General features: G+C 48.2%; 1 protein-coding gene across 2 annotated transcripts in view; it reads left to right on the forward strand.

Annotated features, from left to right (window-relative positions):
* PADI2 (peptidyl arginine deiminase 2) overlaps nucleotides 1–9,545 on the forward strand; it is a 45,880-nt gene extending 36,335 nt beyond the window's left edge. For both annotated transcript variants that reach the window (XM_072975278.1, XM_006196697.4), the window contains 6 exons: nucleotides 2,426–2,577; nucleotides 4,450–4,594; nucleotides 5,347–5,440; nucleotides 6,031–6,116; nucleotides 7,699–7,827; nucleotides 8,485–9,545. In XM_072975278.1, coding sequence (XP_072831379.1) covers nucleotides 2,426–2,577; nucleotides 4,450–4,594; nucleotides 5,347–5,440; nucleotides 6,031–6,116; nucleotides 7,699–7,827; nucleotides 8,485–8,718 — 840 coding nt within the window. In that variant the 3' untranslated portion in view covers nucleotides 8,719–9,545. The remainder of the gene's footprint in view (nucleotides 1–2,425; nucleotides 2,578–4,449; nucleotides 4,595–5,346; nucleotides 5,441–6,030; nucleotides 6,117–7,698; nucleotides 7,828–8,484) is intronic.
* The last annotated feature ends 8,450 nt before the right edge of the window (nucleotides 9,546–17,995 follow it).

Here is a 17,995-nt window from a genome sequence, read left to right on the forward strand (position 1 = left end):
AATTAGTGTGTTGCAAATTAGGCTGTTGCCTCTGTTTCCTCATCTGCAAAATGGGTCAGTTGGGATAGCGACCTCTAACATCCTTTCCTGCTTTGATAACTGGTGGTTTTCCAAAACATGGAGGGTTTTCTCATTAGGAAATGGTTGCTATGGGAGATAGAGGCCTAACTCCTGCCACAACCCCACCTCCAACTTGCAGCAAAATCAGTTTCAAAGAGGAAAATTATAGTTAAGCAATTGTTGAAAAGGACTGTTCCAACATCAAAGCTCATGAAAGCTGTGGTTTTCAGGTCATGTGTTTTTTCTAAGCAATCTGACTCCACCCCCAATTCTAGAGGTCATTACCACTCCCCTTTTATGCCCTCAACAACCAACTGCATGAAGACAGAAGCCAAATCAATCTTCTTCGTCCTCACCTTCCACCTTGAACAGACAGGGGGAGGCTTGGACACAGCATGGAGCAGAGGCTGGGGTATGTCCAGGGGCTTTCCCATGGTCACATGCAGGGCAGCCTCCCGGGAGACATCAGGGCTGCCCAGAGGCAACCCTTTGCCAGGTCCACATGTACTTCTTGAGAACATCCACTAACCTGGTCCCTCATCATGGGAGAGGGTAGCCCATGGTGTGAACACCAAGCTCTGGATGTCAGTCGGACCTGGCCTTGAGTCCTGGTTCCATCTCTTAGCACAATGTGACCTTGGGCAAGCAACTTAAGCTCCTCAAGCCTCATTTTGCTCATCTGTAAAATGGGGATAGAAACAGTATTCATCTCACAGGCTTGCTATGAAGATTGAAGGCATTATATCAGGCATCTGGGCTGCATCTGATACAATGACTTTTATTAGATGTTGTTCTGATCATTTCACAGTCCTGGACACGGTCCTCGGTGAGGACTGTTCACTTCCTCCAACACTGTGAGTAGTAGTCAAACTGGCCAGCCATTGCCACAGGCTTGAGAACCAAGGCCTCTCACATCCTGCCCTTACTCTTTCTTCTTGGGTCACCACCTACCTTCAGTGTCCCAGGCTGGCCAGGTTCCAAGAGCCCCAGGCTGCATTGTTCCTGGAGGACTGGGCCAAGCCCATCTTTGTGTTGCGTGCCTGTCTGCCTATGTGAGGCCATAAATCTTCAGCTTCCCCAGCCTTTGGTAAATCGCACCTGGCCATCTGGGACTCCCAGGCGAGAAAGCGCTAAGCTGCAGCCATCCACCCACTGGCATGGCTGTCCTTTGAGCCTCTCAGCCCAGCTAGAATAAGCCACATCTTCTCACTCTATGGTTTTTATTAACAAGGATTTTTGCCAGACAAGCTTATTCCCAGCCCCAGTGCAAGCTCCCAAGCAAGACCTCAACTTTTTAACCAAAAAAATCATGGAAGGAAACTTAAAATTCAGGGGGTCCCTGGGGTTATATCATATAACTTCAGTCTGTTGGAGCTCTGTGCTAAGAAGGATTCTGAAGCTACATCTCAGTAAACAAATATGGTTGGTTGGGAACTTGTTGGGATGATATATACGTTATATATCTACCATTCCTGTGTGTATTGGTCAGCTTTCACTAGGTAAGGCTGCAGTAACAAACAGCCCCCACATCTCAATAGCTGACAGCAGCAAAGGTCCATTTCTTGCTCGCACTCCATGTTGACTGCTGGTTGGTTGTCTGCAGCTCTGCTTCCTTGTCCCTTCTTCATCCTAGAGCCCAAGATGCAGGAGCATCCCCAGTCTGGGAAATGCCATTCTCCTAGCACAAGGAGAAAAGAAAGGGAGTTGACAAGCATACACAGTGAACTCATGGCTTGTGTTCTGAGCTGGCATGTATCACTTCTGCTCACATTTCATTGTCCAAAGCAAATCACACAACCAATTCTGACGCTGGGCAGGAAGTATATTCCTGCCATAGGGAGCTACCAGAAGTTACATAGCAATGGCATGGGATGCAAAACCCTTACTGTGAGTAGCAAGTCTCTAGGAATAAGAATACAATCTACCACCCTGCCCCAGGTCACATGATCTGACGCTACTTTTCTAGATGGGGAAACAGAGGGTCAGAGAAATTGAGAGATGAGCAGGGACATCAGCAGCACAAAATGAGGACCAGTCATGAAATAACCAATACATCTCTGTGTTTGGGAAACAGGCACGTGCAGAGACCCAGATGTGCCTGCATACACACACGTGCACACTCAAACACACTCGTGTACTCATATTCATCCCACACTCACACCAGTGTAATCACAAACTCAGCCTCCCCGTGCCAGGGCCCTGCTCTTCAGTGGGAATAAGAAGACCATGGTTGATCCCCCTAGATCTCAGGTGCCCACAGTGCCAGTCCAAAGGTGGTGAAAAGTAGTCATTAGAGGGCTGCTGGGTTGGAGCTAAGGGCTCCTGGCCGCAGGAGACTAATGACGGGTGTGTGCCCTCTGCCTAGGGCCCAGATTTTGGCTATGTGACCCGGGAGCCCCTCTTTGAGCCTGTCACCAGCCTTGATTCCTTTGGGAACCTGGAAGTCAGTCCCCCAGTGACCGTGAATGGCAAGACGTACCCCCTGGGCCGGATCCTCATCGGGAGCAGCTTTCCGCTGTAAGAGAAGCCAGGGAGGGGCTGGGGCAGAAGGGGAGGGTGGGGGTTGGAAGGTGGTGAGTGTCCCGGGTGGCTTAGGCATGGAGTGATTGGCTGAGAGAATTACCCTCTCCCACAACTCTCTTACAAGATACAGACACTCTTGGAAAGAAAGTTAGCCTCTACATCTTAGTATGAATTAGAACCTAATATAAAACTAAATAAATAACCCTCTTCCCCAAATGGGAGGGTATATAAAGAGATTATAAGCCAGGTGGGGAAGGGATGAAGGAGTCCAGAGAAGGAATACTGAAAGAGGATGAGTGGGAACACACCAACCAATCATCAAGAATGCCTATATACAAATGACACATGAGAAGACATGGCCCTGCCCAGTCCCTGGCTCCCTGGCCTGTCCACAACACCCTCACTCCCTCCCCAGGTGACCCACCAGTCAATGAAAAGGCAAACTCTTCCTTGGTCAGGGCAGTTGCTGGGGAAAGAATGAGTACTGTGGACCCTCAGTTCACAAAAGGGCTGCCAGGAACCTGCACATATGGGATCAGCCAGGATTTGGATACCAAGTCCTTCTGAGCCGCATGAGATACTCTACTTTCTGGGGGAAGACCACTGGCACAGGCAGTGACCATTTGCCCACCCTACCCTCCTTCTCCCTCCACTCAGTAGTCACTGATCCATTCAACAGGTATTTCCCAAGCATCAGCCAAGTACTAAGCCATGTGTCAGGCATGGGGTTCCAAACATGAAGGCCAGCCCATACCTTCAAGGAGATGGTGGAGACCACAGACATGAAATAGGGAATATGTACAGTGATAGAATGGAAGAGAGCCAAGGAAACTCAAGGAGGGGTCCCTAACCCTCTTGGGGGATTTGCGGGGGGCTTCTTAGAGACAAAGATCTAATAAGAGTCTTCTCTGTACCAGGCATTATTCTAGGCTCTGGGAAGACAGCAATGAACAAAACAGACAAAATCCCAGGTCTCAGGGAATTTTCAGATAGGGGTCGGGGAGTGTCAAAAATAAACATGGAAGCAAGCAAGTAAATAAGACACTTCTGGGTGCTGAGCAGTGCAATGAAGAAGATAAAAGAGGGTACATGAAAAAGAGTGATGGGGTGGGGGCACTTTAGCCCTTTTGCGGTTTTGAGGAAGTGATTTTGGAATTGAGGCTTGGATGATGAGAAAGAAGCAGCCATGGGAAGGTCAAAGGGGAAGAGCATTCCAAATAGAAGGAACAGCATGAGCAAAACCTTGAAGTGGTAACAAGCTTAGCATGTGGCTGGAGCAAACAGAACAGGAGGAAGGGAGGAAGATGAGGTAGGAGAGCCAGGCGGGAGCCAGATCAGAGAGGAATTTGTTGGCCACTGTAAGGGTCTTGGGTTATATTCTAAAGGTAATGGGGAAATTGAAGACCTCAGTGAGTGTAGAAGTCAAAAAGGGCTTCCTGGAAGAGGTGTCACTTGAATTGATTGAAGATTGAAATTGAGAAGTTAATAAGCAAAGAGATACATGAGCTGGGGAGGATTTTGGAAGCATGCCTGTGCCCTAGCCCTCTCCAGCAGTCCAGGAAGGATCCCTGAGCTCAGAAGCTGGCTTCCTTACACCCACAGACACCCTCAGGGGCTGATGGCTGGGCTTAATGCCCTTTGCACAGGCCACGGCTACAGCTAACTCCTTCTTTCTCCTTGGGCTCAAATGCCTTTCTGCCTGTGCCAGGGTCTCTACGACTGAGGCTCCTTCCTGTGACTTTTCTGCTGATCCCACACTGGGTCCAGGCTGGGTTCTAGAGGCTGAACGCCTCCTGCAGGCCCTCTGGTGAGGCAGGCACAGTGGGCACGTTCTGAAGAGCTGCCTCCTCTCCATCCCCACCCTAGGTCCGGTGGTCGGAGGATGACAAAGGTGGTGAGGGACTTCCTGAAGGCCCAGCAGGTGCAGGCGCCTGTGGAGCTCTACTCGGACTGGCTGACCGTGGGCCACGTGGATGAGTTCATGACCTTCGTCCCCATCCCAGGCACGAAGGTGAGCTGGCCCCTGAAGCTGGAGTGAATAGAATCTCAGAGAACCCCGTCCTATCAGCTCTTGTCATCCAAGAGGGTTACCTAAAGGAAGTGGACCACATAGAGGAAGAAGGAAGTAGGCTGGAGCTAGTTTGTATGTTGTTGCTGTGGCAGGTAAATGTTTAACCCAATATATCCCAAATATTAGCATTTCAGCATGTGATGATTATAAAAATTATTGACGAGATTTTACGTTCTATTTTTCATACTAAGTCATCAAAATCTGATACGTATTTTACTCTTAGCACATCTCGACTTGACTAGCCACAATTCAAGTGTCCAGTAATCCCACAGGGCTAGTGGCTACTGTACTGGCTGCAATGCCCTGGAGAGCAATGGGGTATGGGCCTGGGGCTCTGGAAAAAAGTTCTTTCATTTTCTGAAGTTAAAGAAACTGGGCATGCCCTGGAAATTTTGTGCAAACGACCTGGCCTCTCGACAACTTGGAGAAGCTCTTTCTCTCTATCCAAAGCCACCTTTGACCCTGAGCTTTGACTCAATGGTGTAGCTAAAGTGGAGGAATTGCTGTAGCAGGAGGGGTGAGAAATATTCCTCTGAAACAGAGAAAACCCTGCCAGGCAGCCTTTGCCACTTAGCCTGGGGGCAGCTTGAGACACATACAGATAGGGCCCCGGGTCCTCAGGGCAGGGGCTCCCTCACGCTGTTTGGCCACTTCCTCTCTGCTGACACCATCCTTCTGACGGTCTCTCACAGAAATTCCGGATGCTCATGGCCAGCACCTCGGCCTGCTACAAGCTCTTCAGAGAGAAGCAGAAGGAGGGCCATGGGGAGGCCATCATGTTCAAAGGTGAGTGCCCACAGGGCCTTGGCAGGGAGCAGGGAGCTGAGCCCCCAGAGGAACCCTCAGAGAAGACTACCTGCCATTCAGCAGGTGCTCCACGAGTGTTAAATGTTACCAATCAAGCCAGAAGCCACATGGGCCAGCATGGTGGGAGAGGAGGCAAAAGTAGACATAGACCAGGGCAGAGGCCAAGTATGAGGCAGTTCTGGAAAACAGGAAGGGTGACACCTCTGGGCATCCTGCTTCTGCCACACTCACTCAGGTCAGCTGCTCATCCTTAGCAGCAGGCTCCAGGTGGGAGACCCAGGTGGCTACTGGGCCACCTGATCCTCTGGTCAGAGAGAAAGCAAGGCAGCTGCCACCCATTCCCTGGCCCAGGTGACACAGCCAACTGTGGAGAGCATAGTGTGTGCTGCCCTCCCAGCAGAGGGGGCTTGGCTTCCGCTGAGGTTGCCCTCTTGTGCCCCAGCCTGTCCCAGCCCCATCTCCCTCATCCTACAGTTATCCCAGAGGCTGGGGAACCTTGGCAAAGGGGAGCACTCAGGCTGGGTACCTAAGGCTGGACTGTCCCCTGTCCTTTGACCCCCCCCCTCCAGGCTTGGGCGGGATGAGCAGCAAGCGAATCACCATCAACAAGATTCTGTCCAATGAGAGTCTCGTGCAGGAGAACCAGTACTTCCAGGTGAGGTGGGGCAGGGACCTGTGGGTGGGATGAGGCTGTGACCAATAACACCTCTCACATCATCAGGGTTTCCATAGCCAAGAGTTCAGGGCACATTACAGAGGGGACAGCCTCAACAAGCATTCGGTCCAGCCTTCCTGCTCTACTCCTGTGCTAAAGCTGGAGGCTGAACGGAATGACAAAGGCGGAAGGTACAGGTCAGTGGAGGCTAGAAGCAGACAGGAGCCCTGGGAAGGAAGGCGTATCAGGCAATACTAAGGAGCCAAGGGCTCTGTAAGGCAAGAACTCACAACATTTGGAGGAGACACGCATTCACTAAAATATGATGAAAACTGCAGACTTGTTCTCCAGAAAAATACACATATGAATATATGCTCTGAATTTTGATTTGTTTTAGGGGATCAGAGACCCCTGAAGTTTTCTATCTATGGATAAATCCCACCTTCTGAGTACCTAAGTCTCAAAGATTTGTCTCCAGAAGTAGAAACCAGTCACCAGGGTCATATTTACTTGAATTAGTTCTGTCTTTATTTGCATGGGCATATTGAAAGTATCAAGTTTTTTAAAAACTCAAACTGATTTAAACAAAAAGGCACGATTGGCTCCTATAAGTGGAAAGTTCAACAGTGGTATGGATTTCAGGTGCAGATTGATCAGGGCTCCCACTCTATTTCTCTGTACTTCTTGAGTTCTGCAGATTAGCTGCAACAGTTCAAGGTCTCACATCACACCATCCACAAAGAGAGAGGTTTTATATGCCTCCAACAGTTAAACAAAAGCCTTGCATTTCAATCTGATTGTGCCAACCTGAACAAATAACTGTAGCCAAGGAAATTCCATACACTGATTGCCTTAAACCTGGTTTACTGCCCATCCTTGAACCAATCACTGGAGCAAAGAGGTAAGGGCAAGAGTCCACTAATTAACTCTCACCAGACGGTAGGTTGTGTTCCATTCAGTCCAACCGCATGCTTCTACATTTCAGGGCAACAGGAGGAGTGGCTGCTGGAGAAGTAACTGTAAGGTTTCCCAAAGTTCACACAACGCCTCACTGGCTATTTGAAAGTTGACTTTACTATAACTCCCCTCAAATGGTCATTTTTTGGCATCAGGTGGGTCTGGAGTCAAATCATGGCCCCCCACTTTTGGCAGTAGGATCTTGAGCAACCCACTAAGGACTCCATGTCTTGGGTTCCCTCATCTCTAATAAGGGAATAATAATAGTGTCTACCTCATGAGGTTGAGGCTTAAATAAGTAATACCGTACACTTAAGGTAGGTATTAGCTTTTATTATTGTTAATCAAAATCATTGTCACTGTTACTCTTACATCAAAGGGTGGCCTGAGGATTCAGGGAGACACCACTTGGCAAGCACTTAGCCCAGGGTCTGGCTCATAGTCGGTGCTTAGTAAATGAGACCTTAGTAGTGTCTTTATTACTGGCATGACTGAGCCCTGGCGGAGGGGCAGGAGGGGCCCTGGAAGTCTCCCTGGAGTGCCAGGGCCCCAGGGCTGGTGCAATGACGAAGGTGGCAAGGGTCTCCCCTCATTCGCCTGCCCTCCCTCCTTCCCCTTCGCTCAGCGCTGCTTGGACTGGAACCGTGACATCCTCAAGAAGGAGCTGGGACTGACAGAACAGGACATCATCGACCTGCCTGCCTTGTTCAAGATGGACGAGGACCGCCAGGCCAGAGCCTTCTTCCCAAACATGGTGAGGCGCTCCGGACCCCAAACCTCATCCGGGCCAATCAGGAACAGCCAGATCCAGAGGAACCCCTCAGCTGAGGCTGTCCAGCTGGGAGGCCCAGGTCCCAGTCCAGGCTGAGCTGCTGTGTGGCCTCCCACTCACCCCAGGCACGTGCCCTCTCTGGGCCTCATTCCCTCCTGGGGTCATATGCTTATCCTAGCAGCCTCACTGGGGTCCTGGGGGATCCTTGACCTTCACAGATTGGAAAGTGCTTTGGAAATTGAAAAGGCCTTTATGGACAGGAAGGATCCTTGTTATCACAGAGGAGAGGCTTCTATGAGATAGAGAAGTTAGAACACATACACACCCACACACAGACGCATATATACACACATGTACGTGCATGAAAACACATATTCGTGTGCATGCAGTGCACACGCTGATGCGGACATACATCGCTGCATGCACGTGCATGGACATACACATACACACGGGCAGGTTGGCTGGTTTTCCACTTCAGCTCTGCCATGGATGAGTTGCTTAGCCCCCTCTGAACCTCAGTTTCCTCACCTGTAAGGTGGGGATGATCACAGGGTTGTTGGGAGGGTTCAGAGAGCTGAGAACAGGGCCAGGTGTAGTAGATACTCACTAAACAGAGCTGTTGCCCCGCCCCCATCACAGGTGAACATGATTGTGCTGGACAAGGACCTGGGCATCCCCAAGCCGTTCGGGCCCCAGGTTGAGGAGGTGTGCTGCCTGGAGACGCATGTGCGCTCCCTGCTGGAGCCCCTGGGCCTCTGCTGCACTTTCGTCGACGACATCTCCGCCTACCATAAGTTCCTGGGGGAGGTGCACTGCGGCACCAACGTGCGCAGGAAGCCCTTCACCTTCAAGTGGTGGCACATGGTGCCCTGACCTGCAGGGGGGCTGTTGTGTGCCAGTGTGATGGCTGGACCAGCCCTCGTGGTTCTCTTATTACGATTGCAAGATGCCCTTTAGCAATAATTATCCGGACACTTGGGGGGAAAAACAGAGCATATTACTTACAGGACCTGGATATTACCTGGCACATCTGGGGCCACACAGTGAGGTCACAGGAAGAGAGAGAATTCATAGGATTGGGGTTATGCTTTTTGCGGGGGTTGAGGGGAGATGCCTAGAGTTTTGAGGGCTCACCCATTATTGGTGAATTTAAAACGTTAGAGTGGGAATTTAAAGCGAGGTGAGAGAAAAAAAAAAAAGTGGTCCAAATGGTCAGTTATCAAAATCAACCAAGATCTCTAAAAGAAAGGAGATTCCATGTTGGGAGGCAGCCTGGCTCTTTTTCTAGTCGTGTGGCTGCAATACATTTACCTGAGATAGCCGTCTCTGAAGTGGTAGCCTCAGCCATCAAAACTGAGTCAGGCACTTGTATTACAAACAGGAGAAAACCCACCTGTTGGGGCTTACACGACAGGGAGCTTGGCACCTCCCTTCTTCCCCAAATCCTCCAGACTCTTCATAACCCCCAGAGCTTCCCCCTGCCTGGCATGGACTGGAGGGCCCCATTAAGAGAGCTTTAGGAAGTGGGAAAGGATTTGGGGTATCCATGCCTTGCCCTCCCTTGGAAGGGCCTCAGCATTCACCGAAGTCACCTCCAGTGAGCCTCAACTCTGTCCTTCCTGAAAATAGCTGTACATTTGGCCAACATCTGTATAGCCCTGACATGAAAAACAAAATGAAACAAAAACCCATGTACCCAAGCCATTCCTCAGAGAATCCTTAGCCTCCTGAACAAAATCAAATGAGGGGAGAAGGGAAGGAGGTTCTGGGATGATCAGTTCTTTTGGTAACCATACCTGAAGGTCAAGGTAGATTGCGTGGAAAGGGACTCCAGAACCTCCAGATATACCTTGAACTGCCATCATCATTTTAAACCCTTGGAGTGTCCATGTGCCACCCCCAATTATTCATTCCTTACCAGCCTCCTTCAGATCCCCTTGGCTTTCTCTCTGCAGTGTAGACACCATTGGCTAGCCTCCCCATTCCCTAAGGGTCCAATAATTGAGCTTAGAACCTTCCCTGGAAGCAGATGTTATCAAAGCAGCCTTCTCCGTTTTCGAGATGCCCCTATGCCTCATTTTCTCATGGACTCAGGCTCTCCCAGATGCTTGGAGGTTTCTCCCCAAACCAGCATCCTTGTGGCCTGAGAGTTCGGGGTGTAAAAATGCCGCAGGGTGAGCCTTATCCATCTTCTCTTGCCAGGTTCTTGAGTCTCTGGCCAGTCCCTGAGCTCCCTCCTCTCACGGCCTCCACTTCCTATTCCGATGCCATCTCTCCAGGCAGCTAGACAAGGACTTCTTCCCCACCAGCCAGGCTCAGACCTGCCCCCAGGATATAATCCAAGACCCACCCCTCCTCTCCAGACATCAGCCCCCACACACAAAGATCGTGTCCTAGCTCCCAGCCAGAACAGCCAGTTCTGGGCCAGCTGCTGGCCTTAGAAACAAGCTGATTATCTCATTGAAGTTCACCAGTGCATTTGCTGAAGACCTTCTCATTTGGACATAATCACATTAGTTCTTTAGCTCCAACTGAAAAGACTCAGTTTCAACCAAAAACAGTTCCTCTAGGGCCAGCCGATTCCGGAGAATAAGTGACTTACAATTCCCTTTTGCGAGTTAAAAAAGAATTGATTTATAACCAATGAAAAGGTTATAAATTTGTATTCTTGGAGAAGGGGGTTTTCTTCTTGGATTATTCACTCGTTCAACAAACATGTTGTATGCCTACTAAGTACCAGACAGAGTGGGCTCTGAGGATACAGTGTTTAGTAACAAACTGGCTCTGGTCCCTGCTTCATGGGGCTGGTCAGTTCCCAACCTATGGCACCCACATTTAAATGGCCAGCATTTGTTCTTTCAGTGTAGGGTCTTTAGAAATACCCATCTGCTACATTCAGGAAATGCACAGGACACAGATCTTCCAGAAAGTACTATCTCAGTGAAATGAGAGGGGTGGGTCTTCTTTAAACCGGCCTCCTTCCCGTCCAGCTGGGCCAGTACCACCCAACAGATCAGACCCCAGAGACTTCAGAAGCTATTGTCCCCCCTTTGGGGACAGTGGTTCCTGCCTTTGGGGGCCAAACCCCCAGATGTCTCCAACCCCAGAGCTGAAGACACCAAGTGCCTATTTGTGGGTGTTTATCTGGAAACTTAGAGTTTGTCATGTGCGTGTGTGTTTGGTTAATGTGGGTTTTTGGGCTTCCTTTCATCTTTTTCTAGTCTGCCTTACAGGGAAGTGAGTGCTTCCCACGTGGAGACAGCATGTTTTTATAGATTTTTCTAAGGCTCTCCCCATCAATAAGTCAGTAACTTCTAATGATTCTGGAGACCCCAGGATTCAGACACCCATTCACATCTTGCTTGCCCACTCGTGTGACTACCTTTGACATGGATGTCCCCCCAGCCCCCTTGGATTTGTTGCTCTCCCCCGCCCACCACTTTCTACAAATGTAGGCCTAGAATACACTTCTGTATTGCAAAACTCAGCTGAGTTCCTGTTTCAGTCATTATTTTGAAATATTTGCCTATAAAGAGGGCAGGTGGTGTCGTGAAGATGGCAAGAAGCAGGCCACTGTTTCAACTTTCTGGACAAGAGGCCATGATGGAGATCAAAAGATGTTTGGGGAAGAGCCTGATTAAACAGCAATAAAAAAAATTTTTAAAAATAAAATAAATAGAGGGGAAATCATGTATGTGGCTCTTGGTGCGACATTCATCACTGTTTCGTGGACACTGCCTGGAGTGAGGCAGGCCACACAGGGCCCTCTCCTGGTCCTGCAGCTCTTCTGGGCGTGGGATCAGGCATTCAGAAAGGATATCTCAAGGGTTTGGAATCCCACACACACTGAGTGGATGTGTATTACATGGCCACCACCCAAGGTCAAGACCAACACCCACGATAAAGTCTGACTTTTTCTGGTGAGGTTCCCCAGAAGCAGGCCTTGAGAGGAACATTTGGTAGCAAGTGATTTATTAAGGAAATGCCTCCAGGAGAAACCAGAAAGGGAGTGGAGGGAGCAGGACGAGGAAAGGGAAGAAGCCAAACAAGAGTGTGATTTCAGGCAGAGCCTTGACCTCATCACTGGAGAGTGCTGGAGAATGCGTGGCAGATTAGAGTCGTTCCAACTGGAGGCAGAGTTTCATGCCCCTGCACCAGTCAGTCATTGGCTATGGGGACTTTGGCCCTCTGAACAGGCAAGGGGGTGGCAGTAGCCCACAGGCAATCATCTAAAGAGGATCACAGCTGTAGGTGTTCACAGCAAAGTCACAGAAGCTGGGGAATGGTGTCCACCAGTGGAGTCCACTGCTCTGGGTAATATGTTCTCATCATATGGAATTGTTATATGTAGGTAATTGTGATTTGACCCATGGTATAAAAATCCACACAACATAGCCATGATCTAACAGGGGCTTTGTGAACAAACTCCTGAGTCCCTAAAATAAAGCCATCTAGTTTGTGCTGAGCCTCAAAGCCACCTCCAAGCTTCTTACTCCTCAGCCCCAGCTTGGGCTTCTGGACTGATGTTTGGTGCAGCTATTTTAAAGGACCACTGCAAAATGAAAATCACTAGTTCTCTTACTCCTGGACTTAACCCATGGGCCCAGCCCTCTGAGGTCACACTTCCCTTTTATACCCAGCTAACGTGGCCCAAGCCACAGCCAGGACAACCTTTAATGGCGGTTTCCTGACCCACCTATTTCTGAGACTCCCCAAGAGATGCTGGTGTGTTAAATCCAACCTGCTGGAGTTTTCACATTTTGGCCACTCACCCGGCCCAGGATTGCTGAAAATCACCCCGAGACTTCTAGAACAGCACCTTTTAATAGAAATATAACACAAGCCATACGTGTAATTTTACATTTCCTAGTAGCCACATTTTAAAAAGTAAAAAACAGGTGAAGTTAACTTAATAATATGGTTTATTTATCCCAACATATCCAAATTATTATCATTTTGATATATAATCAAAATTTGAAAATATTGACGAAATATTTATGTTCTCTTTTTTGGTAGTAAGTCTTTAAAAGCTGATGTGTGTTTTTTATACCTATGTCACATCTCTGTTCAGACTAGCCACATTTTAAGCGTTCAAAAGCCATGAGTGGCTACCATTTTGGAAGGCATAGTTGTGGAATCTTTGCTATCAGGCTGAGTCTCAATTATAGAAATAGGTACATTCCTTAAATCCCCAGAGTCCAGTCAGTCTGACTGCAATGGCTAGCAAAGGTTGATTGTTATAATACCAAAAAGAGAAACACAAGGTAGACATTGGCCCTCCTTAGCCCTGGAGTGCAGAACCTTGCCCCTCCAGAAGTTCCTCTTGCTGAACCGTGGCTGCTGCCATGTAACCAGGACTGGCCTCTGTCTCAGCAAGGGGAGTGCCTTTGGCCAGGTCCCTGCTGCCCATGGTCAAGATGAGAACCCACATCAGCCTCATTTAAAGGAAAAGCACACTCCCTCACCTCTGGCCTCCTTCCCCTCACCCTTCCCTGGGACACAATTTGTTTCTGCATTTTAATAAGTTAGTCTTCGGTTCCCAGTGAGGGGAGTTGAGGTCCCAATTTTTCCAGCCTCTTCATTCCAGATGGGACCTGATCCATACCCTGGCATAGCTAAAAGCCAATGGAAGTGGGGTCCCTCCCCCTCCAAACAAAAGAGCATCCAGGGATAAACTCTGCCTTCCCAGAGGGACTTATCCAGGATTCTCACCCAAGTGGCATCAAAGTGACATCAGGTCCCAGGGGGCTAACTAAATACAGTGGGTGATACCAAATGACAGCACATGGAACCTCTTCTCCAGCTGGACAACCAGAAAAAGGACATGTCCAGGCAGGAAACTCAGCTCTGCAGCCTTCTTTCAAGCCTGGCTGATGTCAGAAATCTGATTTTTCATCTGTGCCTCACCATCCCCCACCCTGCCCCCGCCAGCCAGCTAGCTCCTGTTCAGCCCTGATCCCTGAGAAAGCAAAGGTCTGGTCTTCTTTAGCTGGTCTCCAAGCAAAGTGTCAGGTTCAAGTCAAGCCTGCCTTTGCCTCAGCCCCTCACATTCTGTGAGCTAAGGCCCGCTTTATCACAATCGTGGGTAAACCCCAAGGTGACTCTTAAAGGACAGTCTCTGACTGGCATTCTAAGGCCCTTTTCACATATTCCACTGCCACTGAAGTATTGAGAGCTACCTTTAAAAGGATTGCTTTGTTTTCCTCTTTTTGGCAATTGCTGACGCACAGTGCTCAGAAGATATGTTTTGAATGAAAGAATGAAACACCTGTTCAGTTGGGCAGAAATATCAGCAGAAATATCAGCCCAACGAGATGCGGTAATAACAGCCACCATTTCTTAAACACTGACTACCTGCCAGGCTGAATAAGACAAAATGCCGTTTGAAAGGTCAAAATGGTCAGAGAGAGATGATTTCATATGGTTCAGCCTAGTAGTTTACACTCATCATCTCACCTAATTCTCACAACAAAGTTGTGAGGTTCTTATCCCCATTTTATAGAGGAGGAAACTGAGGCTCAGAGGAAGTGATTTGCTCAAGTTTACACAGCAGGAAGCAGCAGAACCCGGATTCTCACCCAGGGGGTCTGTCTCCAGAGCCCTCCCTCCCACTGAACTCTTGTCTACCTCGTCTTAGAAACGACTTCCTAACCCCAAGTTCAATGAGTTGTCATTCTTTTATTCATAAATGTTGTATCAGTCATTTTTTTAACACGCTAGATGTCCTATTTGAATCTTAGAACAAGAACATGCTCTACCTGCAAGCAAGATGTCTGGAGATCAGAGGATTCCTACCAACCCTTCAAAGCCAATAGAGCCCACATCGAGATGACCTCTGCATAACACAGTATGTGCTCTCTAGCCTTCAGCTCGGACTAAGGGGGCATCTCAAAATCATGAAAAGCAAATTAAATTCATTCATCCACCCATTCATTCTTTTTTTCCATTAACATTTACTAAAAAGCATCTTTTGTGTGTAAAACTAGAGTGATCATATAATTCTTCATCTAAACCAGAGTGAAAGGGAACGCTACCAGTAATTCCACCAGTTTAACAGGTGAAAACTGGAACCATGCTGAGCAAACCAGGATGTCTGTTCTCTTCCTGGAAAACCCTGGTATGAGACATGATCTCATCCCTCAAGGAACTGAGAGCGGAATCAGAGAGACAGATGGGAGAACAAAGAGGCGGACTGATAGAATAGATACTTGATAAACATTTGCTGAATAAAAGAATGAACAAAGTACAAATGCTGTGGAATCATACATATATACATACACACACAATTATTTCCAGCTGGAAGAGTGACCAAGGGTGGCCTCAGTGCTCATTTGGACTGGGATGAGTGACTGTTGAATGGATGTAGGAACACGTGACTGGGCAGAGAAGGGAGGAAGGGCTGCCAAGCTGAGTAGAAGTGCAAAGGGATGTGAGTGTATGTTTGAGAAAAAGCAATCAAGGAACGTGGCTAAGATTTGGACTGAAGTCATGCTGGAAATATGAGAGTTTGAGCAGTGGGATGCCCCCGCCGAAGTTTCGCAACAGCCACAGTCACACGACCAATCCTGAATTTTAGAAAGAGGACGGTAACATATATTTCTTTGCTGCTATTAAGAAACTACCTGAGAAATAATCAAACTATGGTACATCCCTACATTTGTTTATTTTACAGCACATAAGATGAAATCCATCTATGTGTACTGATACAGAAAGAGCTCCAAGATAGAGCGCTTAATGTTGGTGTTAAAAAAAAAAATGTCAAGCCAGGTTGTGGATTTCTGTAGAAACATACATATGTATATACACACAAAGAAAAAGATATGGGAGCAATCCCATGAGACTGACAATAGTAATCACCTCTGGGGAAAAAAGTGTGACTGAGGGGATTTAAACTTTATCTGTGTTGCTTGAAATTTTTACATTGTGAGAATTTAATTACATGTGTATTTTTAAATAATTTTTAAGGCAGCCTGAAACCCTTGATATCTTATTTATGCTGAAGTCTTCCCATCCTGATTAGCATAATCTCTTTCCCCTAATAATTCACATTCTCTTTTACCTTTTTTCTTCCCCCAGTTGGGCTTCCCATCACCAGTTTAAGATTGATAGCTCTTTATAGATGCTAATTCATTTACTTCTCCTCCCTGTAAAGTGACTATGATTCTTTTTCTCCATTTTACACAATAGGAAACTAATGCACAGAGAGGTTAAGTGACTTGCTAAAGGTAACACAGTAAATGGCTGATATAGCAGGATTTGGACCCAAAGGCCTGCATACTTAACCATTCCACCTACCTGCCTCTCTAGAAGGTTGACTTGCTTTTGACATTTTACATCCCTCTGATTGTCTTGCTTTCGATGAGCCAATATCTAACCACTACAAGTGAATATTTACTACTATTCTCTTTTTGCATTTTATTTACATGGTTCTGTCTCTGATAGAAAGGGGTACTCAAAATTCAGATTCAGCTGGAAAGAGTTTTATCATATACTGCGTTTACAAAGCACTCACCCACACACACCCAGAGGACCAGATTAACTGCTAATTTGAGAGTATGCTGGTGATGTGGCAGACAAATGAGAGTGAGACAGAGGTTAGCAAAGTGGGTAAGCTCTAATTGTGCGTGTGTGTATGTGTGTGTGTGTAGGTGTGATGCTATAGGGCCCAGAAACGTGACAGTCCCCAGAAGGCCTTGGGCCACTTGCTAAGTCCCAGCAGCTGAGCTGACATCAGCTGCGTGAAACGCAGCCCCATCTGGAGTGGGGGCGGCTCGTGACTTTTGCTCCGGGAGTTCCATAGAGACTGCTCATGAAATTGGAGAAGTCTGTAGCATATGATTGTCCCCATCCCACTCAGAGAGAATATTTTGAGAGTCTAATTATATGGTGAGGTTTGGAGGGAACAAGGTTTAGATAAGCCCTTTCTAAGGGCAGATTGGAAAGGGCTGTTAGGGAGCCCTGGGCAGTTCCATGAGGCAGGGGCACCCTCTGCTGGTGGACTAGAGGGGCTGCAACCACTGTGTTCCCTCGAGCCTTGGATATATGTCCAGCCATGCATAGCCATGTATAGCCCAGCCATCTCCCTAGCAGAAGATGCTGACCTCCTAGCTGTGTGACTTAGGGTGAGTTGTTGACCCTCTCTTACGCTCAGTTGCCTCAACTTTAAATGAAGGACAAAAATCCCTACCTCGTGAAGTCGCTGTATTGATTAGAGAGAGAAAACGTCCCCACACTGCCCTGCAGAGGGCCTGGTATGCAGTAAGTCCTCCGAACATGGCAGCTACAATCAGCAGCAGCCATAGCAGAAGCAGCCCCATCATCACTGTCACTGGCATGTTGAACAATAGTAAAGATGACCACCGAGTGACCTAGCCAAGGGAGAAGGGTTTCTCTGAGAGCAAGCCCAGGCAGGGCTGGGGCAGGGGCTGGAGGAGATCGGGACCAGGCGGCCTGATAGCATTTTGATTTGCTAACGATGTTTGTTCCAATACTAGGGGATTGTTTTCACCTCCTCTTCTCCCTAGAACCCCACGGTGCCAAATTATGCTGCTCCCTGGAAGAAAAATACGGCAGGCAGAGAGCTGGGATATACTTGGAGGAACCCAGGTATTTGCAAATCTCCCAGTGGTGGTGGGCCTGCCAGCATGGACCCACAGAAGGGAGTCCTTCCACAGCTGAGGGAAAGGAAGGCAACTCTGTCTCCTGCTGTGACTCAGCGCCTAGTCTCTCTGAAAGGTCTCCTGCTCCCCGCAATCCCACCCATCCCTTTGCTGTAGATCAGAGGGCTGGACCAGGTAGAGGCCAGGGCTGTGATCACCATCATCCCCTTCCTCCTCCATCCCTGCCCTCACTCCTTCCTTCACTCTGGCCCCTGAGAAAGCACCCAACCCCTTTGATGTATCCTAAAAGTTCTCCCGTGCTAACAGCAGGGAAACAAACAGGGGTTAGCAAGACTAAGAGAAGATGGAGAAGTTTCTGCAAATAGAAAAGGAAGGACAGAAAGGAACCAGGGTGATTGCTCCCAGTTCCCTTGACTGACTCAGTTCTCTGGTTTTTCTCAGAGAATACTGCCTTTACCTAAAATTTTGATGTTTTATTCATCACGATTTTTTTGCATTTTGAATAGTGCATCAAAATATTATTTATCTTA

Source organism: Vicugna pacos, chromosome 13 (assembly GCF_048564905.1).
Source record: "Vicugna pacos chromosome 13, VicPac4, whole genome shotgun sequence".
Taxonomy (NCBI): Eukaryota; Metazoa; Chordata; class Mammalia; order Artiodactyla; family Camelidae; genus Vicugna; species Vicugna pacos.